Source organism: Gasterosteus aculeatus, chromosome 10 (assembly GCF_964276395.1).
Source record: "Gasterosteus aculeatus chromosome 10, fGasAcu3.hap1.1, whole genome shotgun sequence".
Taxonomy (NCBI): domain Eukaryota; kingdom Metazoa; phylum Chordata; class Actinopteri; order Perciformes; family Gasterosteidae; genus Gasterosteus; species Gasterosteus aculeatus.
In genome coordinates this window covers 9,517,054-9,530,202 of record NC_135697.1, presented here as the reverse complement: position 1 = coordinate 9,530,202, position 13,149 = coordinate 9,517,054, and the positions used below count along the sequence as shown (strand labels likewise).

Here is a 13,149-nt window from a genome sequence, read left to right as displayed (position 1 = left end):
GATTCCCTCTAACACGGTTAGCAATAGGCAGGCAAAGTCTGTCATTTATACTGTGTAATTATGGATGTTTATTTTTATTGTGGAGACCACCCGATATTTGGCTGAGCCAAACATTCCACGGAGTAAAGACCCGCTAAAATATTGGGTCAAACACAAACATGTGTACCCACATCTATTTGTATTAGCACGTAATCTTATGAGCATTCCTGCCTCATCGTGCCGCGTGAGCGCCTTTTTTCTAAAGCTGGGGAAACGGTATCTAAGAAACCGACTCCACCCCAATACTGTGAAGAAAATAGTTTCTCAATAAAAAATCAATAACAATGCCCCATCCCATGTGTCCACAAGCACCTCAATATCCTGTCATAAAAAACCTGTCCAAAAGCACAATCACTGCCCCTTAAAAACTGACCTTTCCTCTATAAATCACTTCCCACATTCAAACAATTCACCTAAGTCCCTATGACTGCCATAACTGCACATGCAGTAGGAAGCACTTGCTGGTGTTTTAAATTATATTACCTACATAGAAATATATATATATATATATATATATATATTAATTATTCTCCTAGTATGTTTGTCCCACTTCTTGCCAATGTACAGAGAATTGAAATACACAAACAAGGACACAATTCAAACCTGAAAAACAATAGTTTTATTCATATAGGAATCCATGTATTTATTAGATGATTTATTGGTTCAACTTTTCATAATCATGTTCAACCCACAGAGACTGGGCCAAAATATACTGGTAGGCTATGCGAAACATGCACTATGGGTTTTCAACAGCAGAGGTCATCATAGAGTTTGCGATGCATTGAATGCATGAACCTTTTCCCGATACAATTGGCTGGAAAGCTTCACTTTGCCATCACTAGTATTTGCTCGCTTGCGAGACGTGAACTTCGTTGCTCGAGGGAGGAGAATCTCTGCTCGCGCTCGAAGGAGTTTTCTACGCGCTCGGTGTTCGTTCTGACAGTGAGGGGGCGGAGCCAGTCACATGGTCTGTACACCTGATTAGTTACAAACCCCGTCTTTGGATTGGCCGGAGCGATGCATTCACACAACTATAGAAGCCCATTTCCGCACTGAAGAAAGGGGATAGAAAGTCGAAATTATGAGATACAACGTTGTCAAAACACAAACGACACCTTTATGTAACCGTAGTGGACTGGAAGATGACAACCAGCTACAACCATCATTTACCATCATTACCGGCACATTAAGACCAATGCGTCCAGCTCGCAGACCGGCTGGTGATTTGCCGCCGTAGCAGTCAAACGTTTGGCGATGGGGGATGTGGGATGTGTCGGTGTTTTCAGGGTCCGATCGATACTGCGAGATGCGTCCGCTCCCGCCGCCCCGCTCGCCATCCACGACTTAAATCTCCGGCTGCTCTCCAGCCACGCCGCCTACCAAGGGCTCCTTTTAGAATAACTTATTTCCCCGTTAAGATGGTTCAGCTACTGTAATGAAAAGGGCACCGTCTCTCGCTCTTTAATCTCATTATGTGCTCGTCAAGAACGACAGCTTTGTTTCTCCGACGCGCCCTGAAACAAGCTCCATATCTCACGCGCTTGAGCGCCGCTCAGCGTCTCGCCGTCAGACGAGCTTTAGCATGTTTGGCAGAGCGCCTTGCGCGCCGTGTACAACCAGTATGGATCAACCATTAACCAATCTGTTCGTTTAAATTGTTTTTGCTTCATCAATTAATTTTTCACATAACTAATGTGCCGCATCATACATATTTTTATATTCATTTCAAACTTTTCAAAATTGAAAATTAAAACCTTTTTTATTTATTCATTGTAAATGACCTCTCGCGGCCCACCTGCAGTACCTTGGTGGCCCACCAGGGCGCCGCGGCCCACACTTTGGGAATCGCTGGTCTAAAGCAATAAAGATGAGACATTATTCACGTTTTTTCAAACCAAAGTGTTCTTTAACTTACTAATAGAACAGTAGAACACTAGATGTTTATGGTTTATAAACACTCGTTGTATTTATACGCTCAACCGTTTATCTTCTATTCCTTTTGTCCCTCCAGAGCTCCCACAGTCACGTGTCTGTAAGGAGGAGGAGCTTCTCTCTGACCAGCAGCTCTGTCTCCAGGAGAGGAAGCCCAGTCTGGACCAAGAGGACCCAGATCCTCCAGAGATTAAAGAGGAACAGGAGGAACTCTGCACCAGTCCAGAGGGAGAGCAGCTTGAACCGAAGCAGGAGGCCTTTACGTTGACTCCTACTTGTGAGGAAAGAGGCCACGGTGAAGATCAACTTCTGGACTCGTGTACTGATGAAGCTGAGAGTGTGGTACAGGAAACATCTCTAGAATACATTTCAGTTGAAAGCACCGCTGTAGTTGAACTAAACAATGACCACCAGCTTCTCTCTCACAATCCTCATGAATCTGATGGCCGAGATCAGAAAGGAGTAAAACTTAGTTTAACATCAAACAAGGAACCAGCTCCTCCGAGTGAGAAGCCATTTTTGTGCAGAGATTGTGGGAAATACTTTCAACATAGAAATAGCTTGTTGGGCCACATGAGAAGAACCCACAGAGTTGATCAACCATATGTATGCAACACCTGTGGGAAAAGATTCCCTCATGAATCAGTATTCAAGGCCCATAAAAGAGTCCATAGTGATAAGAAACCCTTTTCTTGTGAACCATGTGGAAAAGAATTCAGATATAATAGTGATTTAAAAGCCCACATGATTGTTCACACTGGGGAAAGGCCGTATTCCTGCATCACCTGTGGGAAAACATTCTCTCGGTCATCACATTTAAAGGCTCATATAAGCATTCATAGTGAGGAGAAGCCATTTTCCTGCATCACGTGCGGGAAAACATTCACTCAGAAATCACAATTGAAGTGTCATACATTAATCCACACAGGGGAAAGGCCGTATTCTTGCAACACTTGTGGGAAAACATTCACTCACCCATCAGTATTGAAGCGTCATATACCAATACACACAGGGGAAAGGCCACATTCTTGTAGCACCTGTGGGAAAACATTCGCTCAGCCGTCACATTTGAAGTATCATTTAAGAATTCATAGTGGGGAGAAGCCATATTCCTGCATCACCTGCGGAAAAACATTCACTCGGACATCAGCGTTGAAGCGTCATATTAGAATCCACAGTGGGGAGAAGCCATATTCTTGTAGCACCTGTGGGAAAACATTCTCTCAGCCATCACATTTGAAGTATCATTTAACAATTCATAGTTCGGAGAAGCCATATTCTTGCATCACGTGCGGGAAAACATTCACTCAGAGATCACAATTGAAGTCTCATACATCAATCCACACAGGGGAAAGGCCGTATTCCTGCATCACCTGCGGAAAAACATTCGCTCGGGCATCAGTGTTGAAGTGTCATATTAGAATCCACAGTGGGGAGAAGCCATATTCTTGTAGCACCTGTGGGAAAACATTCTCTCAGCCATCACATTTGAAGTATCATTTAAGAATTCATAGTGGGGAGAAGCCATATTCTTGCATCACGTGCGGGAAAACATTCACTCAGAGATCACAATTGAAGTGTCATACATCAATCCACACAGGGGAAAGGCCGTATTCTTGCAACACTTGTGGGAAGACATTCACTCATCCATCAGTATTGAAGCGTCATATATCAATACACACAGGGGAAAGGCCACATTCTTGTAGCACCTGTGGGAAAACATTCTTTCACCCGTCACATTTGAAGTATCATTTAAGAATTCATAGTGGGGAGAAGCCATATTCCTGCATCACCTGCGGAAAAACATTCGCTCGGACATCAGTGTTGAAGCGTCATATTAGAATCCACAGTGGGGAGAAGCCATATTCTTGTAGCACCTGTGGGAAAACATTCTCTCAGCCATCACATTTGAAGTATCATTTAAGAATTCATAGTCGGGAGAAGCCATATTCTTGTGTCACCTGAGGGAAAACATTCACTTGGACAGCAGTGTTGAAGCGTCATATAAGAACCCACAAGGGGGAGACGTCTTAAAGTAAATATTTGGAGCAATTAAGATTTAAAAAGGCGTTGAAGCCTTCTAGAAGAACGGAACATAAATGCTGCATTTGAAAGAAAAGTCTTTTGTCACTTGTTCGCTAGTGCACTTAATTTTTTTTAATTTTTTAATTTAACTTTATTGTCTTATTTTAAACTAATCCATAGCATTAGCATGTTATTTTACTTTATTACTCGTGCACTGCTGTCTTGTTGTCTATTGTTATACTATCTACTGTCACGCACCAACCGCCAAGTCAAATTCCTTATATTTATGACATATTTTGGCAATAAATGTTTCCTGATTCCTGATTTTCATCAGCTAAATGATATGTAATGTAATAACCAGTCATTAAATGTATATCATTTTTTGTCATCCCCCAAATCTTTGTTGCAGATTTAGGGAACATATCTTGCAAATGTTTTGAAATATATATTTGTCTATCTGACAAATTAATTGTCAATCTACAAAAAGTCCTGCAATAAAAATGATGGATCTCTTAAACTGATAAATCATGAGTGAACATCATTTGAGGGTTTTTCATGACTGAACATACATTTCATATACAGAGTAAAACTATTTGGGCTAAAATGAAAACTATTGTGTAGTACGTGGAAGACATCAACCAAACACTTGGTTGATTGTGGGATAATATTTGGAAACCCAACTTGCAGTTAAACAAGATACGTGTGTAAAATGTATTCTATAAAATACTAATATACCGGTGTGGCGGCCCAAGGGCCACTGCCAGGGTATTTGTGGCTGTGTCTCTGTCTGTGTGTGTTACAGGGTGAACTTCCTGGTGGAGTGGAGCTGATGCCATCAGGCAGATCAGACGCAGCGGGCCACTGTCTCTTGAGTGCATTAAAACCTGCCCCTTTCTGAGTGTTTGGGGGTGACTGCTGGTTTTCTCCTGTTCCCCAGCACAATGGCGTTTTTCCTTTGCTGTGTTTTTTTTGTTTGTTTAACCAGTTACTTTGGTGAATAAAGATCCTTGGCTGGTAATCCCTGGAGCGTGGTTTCCTCTATTTGTTGTGGCCTTTGAGCCGGACCATAACACCGGTACATGCAAAAACCTACAAAGGTTTGATGATAAACTATCACAGTTCACACTGGGCGATATGTCACCATTCACACTCACATTCACACGTACATACATACAATTATATATACAAATATAAATGCATTCTCTTTACCTCACACTTAACATGAACCATCACAGTTCACATTGTCAGGTCATCATTCACACTCACATACAGACATAGGTCCATACGGAGGCAAACAACCACACATACATGCAAAAACCTACATTGGTTTGATCATGAAGATGAATATTTACCCCTCGCTCGAAGGGGATGTCTTATTCTGTTCATCTGTTGAGTTGCGGTTGATTGGATGTGTCTTTTGAATACAACTAATAGCCATATTCAAATATAGTCATATTTGGTGTAAGTCTTTGTACCTGATTAGAAGGGACGAGGTGCGGTGTATTGGAAATCATTGAAACGGTTTGACTGGCCGCAATTCAAGTCTGAACTCCAGCTGTTAGTAAGCACTGCCGTGGCGATGCCGATGGCAGCATAACATCCTACATTGACCAGACCTTTAGCAAGGCCAGACCAACTTCTGGCCTGAACCGGTCCCATCCATAGGTGTCTCCTCCGTTCTGAATTGTTGGATCTCTGACAGATATTGGTCATTGGTCTGTTGGTCATTGGTCTGTTTAAGTAGTTAAACTAAGTACTAAGTAAGTAGTACATGTTTCAACTTGACTCTGAAGGTCATCAAGATGTTCAGTGACTTTGGTGTGTTCCCTCTCAGCGATCAGGCTCTGGTTCTTCATAGTTCGGTTTTCCTCAACTAGCGCTTCAACTGCTTCCAGATTATAAATCTTTGCCTGATTTAGATCTTTCTCAGATGTCACGCAGGCCAGTTTATCACCAAGAACCTTATTTTCATTGATCAATTATTATCAATATCAATCATTAGGTCGCGGGGGGGCTGGAGTCCATCCCAGCCAACTTCGGCCGATAGACAGGGTACATCCTGGATTGGTCGCCAGCCAATCGCAGGGCTAACACAGAGACATACAACCATTCACACTCACATCCACACATCTACAGACAATTTAAAGTCCCCAATTGACCTGATCCCCAGAGCATGTCTTTGGACTGTGGGAGGAAGCCCCACGTAGACACGGGGAGAACATGCAGACTCCACACAGAAAGGCCACTGTGCGGAATCAAACCCAGGACCTTCTTGCTGTGAGGCAACAGTGCTAACCACCACGCCACCGTGCCGCCAGTTAAACAAGATACGTGTGTAAAATGTATTCTATAAAATACTAATATACCAGTGTGGCGGCCCAAGGGCCACTGCCAGGGTATTTGTGGCTGTGTCTCTGTCTGTGTGTGTTACAGGGTGAACTTCCTGGTGGAGTGGAGCTGAGGCCATCAGGCAGATCAGACGCAGCGGGCCACTGTCTCTTGAGTGCATTAAAACCTGCCCCTTTCTGAGTGTTTGGGGGTGACTGCTGGTTTTCTCCTGTTCCCCAGCACAATGGCGTTTTTCCTTTGCTGTGTTTTGTTTGTTTGTTTAACCAGTTACTTTGGTGAATAAAGATCCTTGGCTGGTAATCCCTGGAGCGTGGTTTCCTCTATTTGTTGTGGCCTTTGAGCCGGACCATAACACCGGTACATGCAAAAACCTACAAAGGTTTGATGATAAACTATCACAGTTCACACTGGGCGATATGTCACCATTCACACTCACATTCACACGTACATACATACAATTATATATACAAATATAAATGCATTCTCTTTACCTCACACTTAACATGAACCATCACAGTTCACATTGTCAGGTCACCATTCACACTCACATTCACACGTACATACATACAATTATATATACAAATATAAATGCATTCTCTTTACCTCACACTTAACACGAACCATCACAGTTCACATTGTCAGGTCATCATTCATCATTTGGTGTGAGTATTTTTACCTGATTAGAAGGGACGAGGCGTGAAGCATTGGAAATCATTCAAACAGTTTGACTGGCTGTAATTTAAGTCTGAACTGCAGCTGTTAGGGAACAATTGTCCATGAAGCAGCGATGTCGCGATGCTGATAGCTATATTACATCCTACGTACACCACACCTTTAGCAAGGCCAGACCACCAACTTCTGGCCTGAATCGGTGTCTCCTGCGTCTCATCCATAGGTGTCTCCTCTGTCTGATTCTCAGGGGTCTCGTCTGTTTGAACCTCATGTGTCTCCTGTCTCATCTCCTCTGTCTGAACCTCATGTGTCTCCTGTCTCATCTCCTCAGATGTCTCCACCTTCTCATCTTCAGGTGTCTCCTCTGTCTGATCCGTCACTGGGAGGCTCTCGTCACTGTGATTCTCAGATGATTCTGTGTTTTGAGCATAAATTCTGAATTCCTCTCTTAAATTGTTGTTGCCAACTACCTGCATCTCCTGCGGTCTGAATTGTTGGATCTCTGACAGATATCGGTCATTGGTCTGTTTAAGTAGTTGCATTTCTTCATCTTTCTCCGAGATTGTTCTGTAACATGTTTCAACTTTCTTCTGAAGGTCATCAAGATGTTCAGTGACTTTGGTGTGTTCCCTCTCAGCGATCAGGCTCTGGTTCTTCATAGTTCGGTTTTCCTCAACTAGCTCTTTAACATCTGCCTCCAGATTAGAAATCTTTGCCTGATTTAGAACTTTCTCAGATCTCACGCAGGCCAGTTTATCACCAAGAACCTTATTTTTATTGATCAAAGCGTCCTCTCTTTTCTCGCATTCCAGAACAAAATCCGAATGATATTTGGTCTTTCTGTCTAGTTTCTCATTCAAGTCTTTAAGTTGGGCCAAATTCTCATGATTTCTTTGGTGAGCTTCCTCTTCACTCTGCTTATGGGCAGCATTAATTCTCCAGAGCTCTTCAATCTCTGTTTCAATTTGAGCGTTCTGTCGATGAAGATCATCATTCATATTTGATTTCTCTGCAAGTTTCCTCTCTGCTTCTTTTAGATGTTCTTTTGAAATGTCTTCATTCTCCCTGAGTGAAGATATTTCCGATTGCAGATGATCAATTTCCCTCTGGCTCACAACAAACAATTCACTTTGTTCCTCCAACTTGATTTTAAGTTGTGATATCTTACTCTTTGCTTCATTATTTGTTGTAGAAAGATGTTCAGTGGCTTTGGTGTGTTCCCTCTCAGCGATCAGGCTCTGGTTCTTCATAGTTTGGTTTTCCTCAACTAGCGCTTCAACAACTGCCTCCAGATTAGAAATCTTTGTCTGATTTAGATCTTTCTCAGATGTCACGCAGGTCAGTTTATCACCAAGAACCTTATTTTCATTGATCAAAGCGTCCTCTCTTTTCTCGGATAGTAGAGCAAAAGCCGAATGATATTTGATCGTTCTGTCTAGTTTCTCATTCAAGTCTTTAAGTTGGGCCAAATTCTCGTCATTTCTTTGGTGAGCTTCCTCTTCACTCTGCTTAAGGTCAGCATTAATTCTAGAGAGCTCTTCAAAGTCTGTTTCAATTTTAGCGTTCTGTCGATGAAGATCATCATTCATATTCGATTTCTCTGCAAGTTTCCTCTCTGCTTCTTTTAGATGTTCTTTTGAAATGTCTTCATTCTCCCTGAGTGAAGATATTTCCGATTGCAGATGATCAATTTCCCTCTGGCTCACAACAATCAATTCACTTTGTGTCTCCGACTTGATTTTAAGTTGTGATATCTTACCCGTTGCTTCATTATTTGTTGTAGAAAGATGCTCAGTGGCTTTGGTGTGTTCCCTCTCAGCGATCAGGCTCTGGTTCTTCATAGTTCGGTTTTCCTCAACTAGCGCTTCAACTGCTTCCAGATTATAAATCTTTGCCTGATTTAGATCTTTCTCAGATGTCACGCAGGCCAGTTTATCACCAAGAACCTTATTTTCATTGATCAATTATTATCAATATCAATCATTAGGTCGCGGGGGGGCTGGAGTCCATCCCAGCCAACTTCGGCCGATAGACAGGGTACATCCTGGATTGGTCGCCAGCCAATCGCAGGGCTAACACAGAGACATACAACCATTCACACTCACATCCACACATCTACAGACAATTTAAAGTCCCCAATTGACCTGATCCCCAGAGCATGTCTTTGGACTGTGGGAGGAAGCCCCACGTAGACACGGGGAGAACATGCAGACTCCACACAGAAAGGCCACTGTGCGGAATCAAACCCAGGACCTTCTTGCTGTGAGGCAACAGTGCTAACCACCACGCCACCGTGCCGCCAGTTAAACAAGATACGTGTGTAAAATGTATTCTATAAAATACTAATATACCAGTGTGGCGGCCCAAGGGCCACTGCCAGGGTATTTGTGGCTGTGTCTCTGTCTGTGTGTGTTACAGGGTGAACTTCCTGGTGGAGTGGAGCTGAGGCCATCAGGCAGATCAGACGCAGCGGGCCACTGTCTCTTGAGTGCATTAAAACCTGCCCCTTTCTGAGTGTTTGGGGGTGACTGCTGGTTTTCTCCTGTTCCCCAGCACAATGGCGTTTTTCCTTTGCTGTGTTTTGTTTGTTTGTTTAACCAGTTACTTTGGTGAATAAAGATCCTTGGCTGGTAATCCCTGGAGCGTGGTTTCCTCTATTTGTTGTGGCCTTTGAGCCGGACCATAACACCGGTACATGCAAAAACCTACAAAGGTTTGATGATAAACTATCACAGTTCACACTGGGCGATATGTCACCATTCACACTCACATTCACACGTACATACATACAATTATATATACAAATATAAATGCATTCTCTTTACCTCACACTTAACATGAACCATCACAGTTCACATTGTCAGGTCACCATTCACACTCACATTCACACGTACATACATACAATTATATATACAAATATAAATGCATTCTCTTTACCTCACACTTAACACGAACCATCACAGTTCACATTGTCAGGTCATCATTCATCATTTGGTGTGAGTATTTTTACCTGATTAGAAGGGACGAGGCGTGAAGCATTGGAAATCATTCAAACAGTTTGACTGGCTGTAATTTAAGTCTGAACTGCAGCTGTTAGGGAACAATTGTCCATGAAGCAGCGATGTCGCGATGCTGATAGCTATATTACATCCTACGTACACCACACCTTTAGCAAGGCCAGACCACCAACTTCTGGCCTGAATCGGTGTCTCCTGCGTCTCATCCATAGGTGTCTCCTCTGTCTGATTCTCAGGGGTCTCGTCTGTTTGAACCTCATGTGTCTCCTGTCTCATCTCCTCTGTCTGAACCTCATGTGTCTCCTGTCTCATCTCCTCAGATGTCTCCACCTTCTCATCTTCAGGTGTCTCCTCTGTCTGATCCGTCACTGGGAGGCTCTCGTCACTGTGATTCTCAGATGATTCTGTGTTTTGAGCATAAATTCTGAATTCCTCTCTTAAATTGTTGTTGCCAACTACCTGCATCTCCTGCGGTCTGAATTGTTGGATCTCTGACAGATATCGGTCATTGGTCTGTTTAAGTAGTTGCATTTCTTCATCTTTCTCCGAGATTGTTCTGTAACATGTTTCAACTTTCTTCTGAAGGTCATCAAGATGTTCAGTGACTTTGGTGTGTTCCCTCTCAGCGATCAGGCTCTGGTTCTTCATAGTTCGGTTTTCCTCAACTAGCTCTTTAACATCTGCCTCCAGATTAGAAATCTTTGCCTGATTTAGAACTTTCTCAGATCTCACGCAGGCCAGTTTATCACCAAGAACCTTATTTTTATTGATCAAAGCGTCCTCTCTTTTCTCGCATTCCAGAACAAAATCTGAATGATATTTGGTCTTTCTGTCTAGTTTCTCATTCAAGTCTTTAAGTTGGGCCAAATTCTCATGATTTCTTTGGTGAGCTTCCTCTTCACTCTGCTTATGGGCAGCATTAATTCTCCAGAGCTCTTCAATCTCTGTTTCAATTTGAGCGTTCTGTCGATGAAGATCATCATTCATATTTGATTTCTCTGCAAGTTTCCTCTCTGCTTCTTTTAGATGTTCTTTTGAAATGTCTTCATTCTCCCTGAGTGAAGATATTTCCGATTGCAGATGATCAATTTCCCTCTGGCTCACAACAAACAATTCACTTTGTTCCTCCAACTTGATTTTAAGTTGTGATATCTTACTCTTTGCTTCATTATTTGTTGTAGAAAGATGTTCAGTGGCTTTGGTGTGTTCCCTCTCAGCGATCAGGCTCTGGTTCTTCATAGTTTGGTTTTCCTCAACTAGCGCTTCAACAACTGCCTCCAGATTAGAAATCTTTGCCTGATTTAGATCTTTCTCAGATGTCACGCAGGTCAGTTTATCACCAAGAACCTTATTTTCATTGATCAAAGCGTCCTCTCTTTTCTCGGATAGTAGAGCAAAAGCCGAATGATATTTGATCGTTCTGTCTAGTTTCTCATTCAAGTCTTTAAGTTGGGCCAAATTCTCGTCATTTCTTTGGTGAGCTTCCTCTTCACTCTGCTTAAGGTCAGCATTAATTCTAGAGAGCTCTTCAAAGTCTGTTTCAATTTTAGCGTTCTGTCGATGAAGATCATCATTCATATTCGATTTCTCTGCAAGTTTCCTCTCTGCTTCTTTTAGATGTTCTTTTGAAATGTCTTCATTCTCCCTGAGTGAAGATATTTCCGATTGCAGATGATCAATTTCCCTCTGGCTCACAACAATCAATTCACTTTGTGTCTCCGACTTGATTTTAAGTTGTGATATCTTACCCGTTGCTTCATTATTTGTTGTAGAAAGATGCTCAGTGGCTTTGGTGTGTTCCCTCTCAGCGATCAGGCTCTGGTTCTTCATAGTTCGGTTTTCCTCAACTAGCGCTTCAACAACTACCTCCAGATCAGAAATCTTTGCCTGATCTAGATCTTTCTCAGATGTCACGCAGGCCTGTTTATCACCAAGAACCTTATTTTCATTGATCAAAGCGTCCTCTCTTTTCTCGGATTGTAGAGCAAAAGCCGAATGATATTTGATCGTTTTGTCTAGTTTCTCATTCAAGTCTTTAAGTTGGGTCAAATTCTCGTCATTTCTTTGTTGAGCTTCCTCTTCACTCTGCTTAAGGGCAGCGCTAATTCTAGAGAGCTCTTCAAAGTCTGTTTCAATTTTAGCGTTCTGTCGATGAAGATCATCATTCATATTCGATTTCTCTGCAAGTTTCCTCTCTGCTTCTTTTAGATGTTCTTTTGAAATGTCTTCATTCTCCCTGAGTGAAGATATTTCCGATTGCAGATGATCAATTTCCCTCTGGCTCACAACAATCAATTCACTTTGTTCCTCCAACTTGATTTTAAGTTGTGATATCTTACTCTTTGCTTCATTATTTGTTGTAGAAAGATGTTCAGTGACTTTGGTGTGTTCCCTCTCAGCGATCAGGCTCTGGTTCTTCATAGTTTGGTTTTCCTCAACTAGCGCTTCAACAACTGCCTCCAGATCAGAAATCTTTGCCTGATTTAGATCTTTCTCAGATGTCACGCAGGTCAGTTTATCACCAAGAACCTTATTTTCATTGATCAAAGCGTCCTCTCTTTTCTCGGATTGCAGAACAAAAGACGAATGATATTTGGTCTTTCTGTCTAGTTTCTCATTCAAGTCTTTAAGTTGGGTCAAATTCTCATGATTTCTTTGGTGAGCTTCCTCTTCACTCTGCTTAAGGGCAGCATTAATTCTAGAGAGCTCTTCAATTTTAGCGTTCTGTCGATGAAGATCATCATTCATATTCGATTTCTCTGCAAGTTTCCTCTCTGCTTCTTTTAGATGTTCTTTTGAAATGTCTTCATTCTCCATGAGGGAAGATATTTCCGAATGCAGATAATCCATCTTCCTCTGGCTCACAACAATCACTTCCCTTTGTGCCTCCGACTTGATTTTAAGTTGTAATATCGTACCCTTTGCTTCATTGAGTTTCCTTTGGGTGTAACGGGCTTCGGTTTGAGATATCCGCTTTTCTTTTGGTACAACAAACGCCTCAGTTAACTTCCATGGAAGCATCCTTCCACCGCCCTGTGATTCTGCCATGTCGCTTGGAAGTCTCCACACACGTCCGCTCTCTTGCTTCTCCGAACACGAATGCACTCAAGATACA

The 13,149-nt window shown here is 42.3% G+C and overlaps 3 protein-coding genes across 3 annotated transcripts in view; 1 reads left to right on the top strand and 2 right to left on the bottom strand.

Moving 5' to 3' along the window:
* LOC144383565 (uncharacterized) overlaps positions 1–4,521 on the top strand; it is a 5,594-nt gene extending 1,073 nt beyond the window's left edge. Inside the window, exon 2 of the mRNA XM_078081577.1 lies at positions 2,051–4,521. Coding sequence (XP_077937703.1) covers positions 2,051–3,936 — 1,886 coding nt within the window. The 3' untranslated portion in view covers positions 3,937–4,521. The remainder of the gene's footprint in view (positions 1–2,050) is intronic.
* A 67-nt stretch (positions 4,522–4,588) lies between these two features.
* On the bottom strand, positions 4,589–8,858 carry LOC144383566 (uncharacterized). Its single transcript, XM_078081578.1, has one exon. The coding sequence runs from the start codon at positions 8,856–8,858 to the stop codon at positions 7,026–7,028; it is 1,833 nt and encodes a 610-aa protein (XP_077937704.1). The 3' UTR covers positions 4,589–7,025.
* A 430-nt stretch (positions 8,859–9,288) lies between these two features.
* Positions 9,289–13,082, bottom strand: LOC144383564 (uncharacterized). The gene has a single exon (XM_078081572.1). It carries the CDS (start codon positions 13,080–13,082, stop codon positions 10,032–10,034), a length of 3,051 nt encoding a protein of 1,016 aa, XP_077937698.1. The 3' UTR covers positions 9,289–10,031.
* Between the last annotated feature and the right edge of the window lie 67 nt (positions 13,083–13,149).

Excerpts from the sequence above, each read along its gene's own strand:
- LOC144383564 (XM_078081572.1), bottom strand. The coding sequence starts at position 13,082 with ATGGCAGAATCACAGGGCGGTGGAAGGATGCTTCCATGGAAGTTAACT.
- LOC144383566 (XM_078081578.1), bottom strand. The coding sequence starts at position 8,858 with ATGAAGAACCAGAGCCTGATCGCTGAGAGGGAACACACCAAAGCCACT.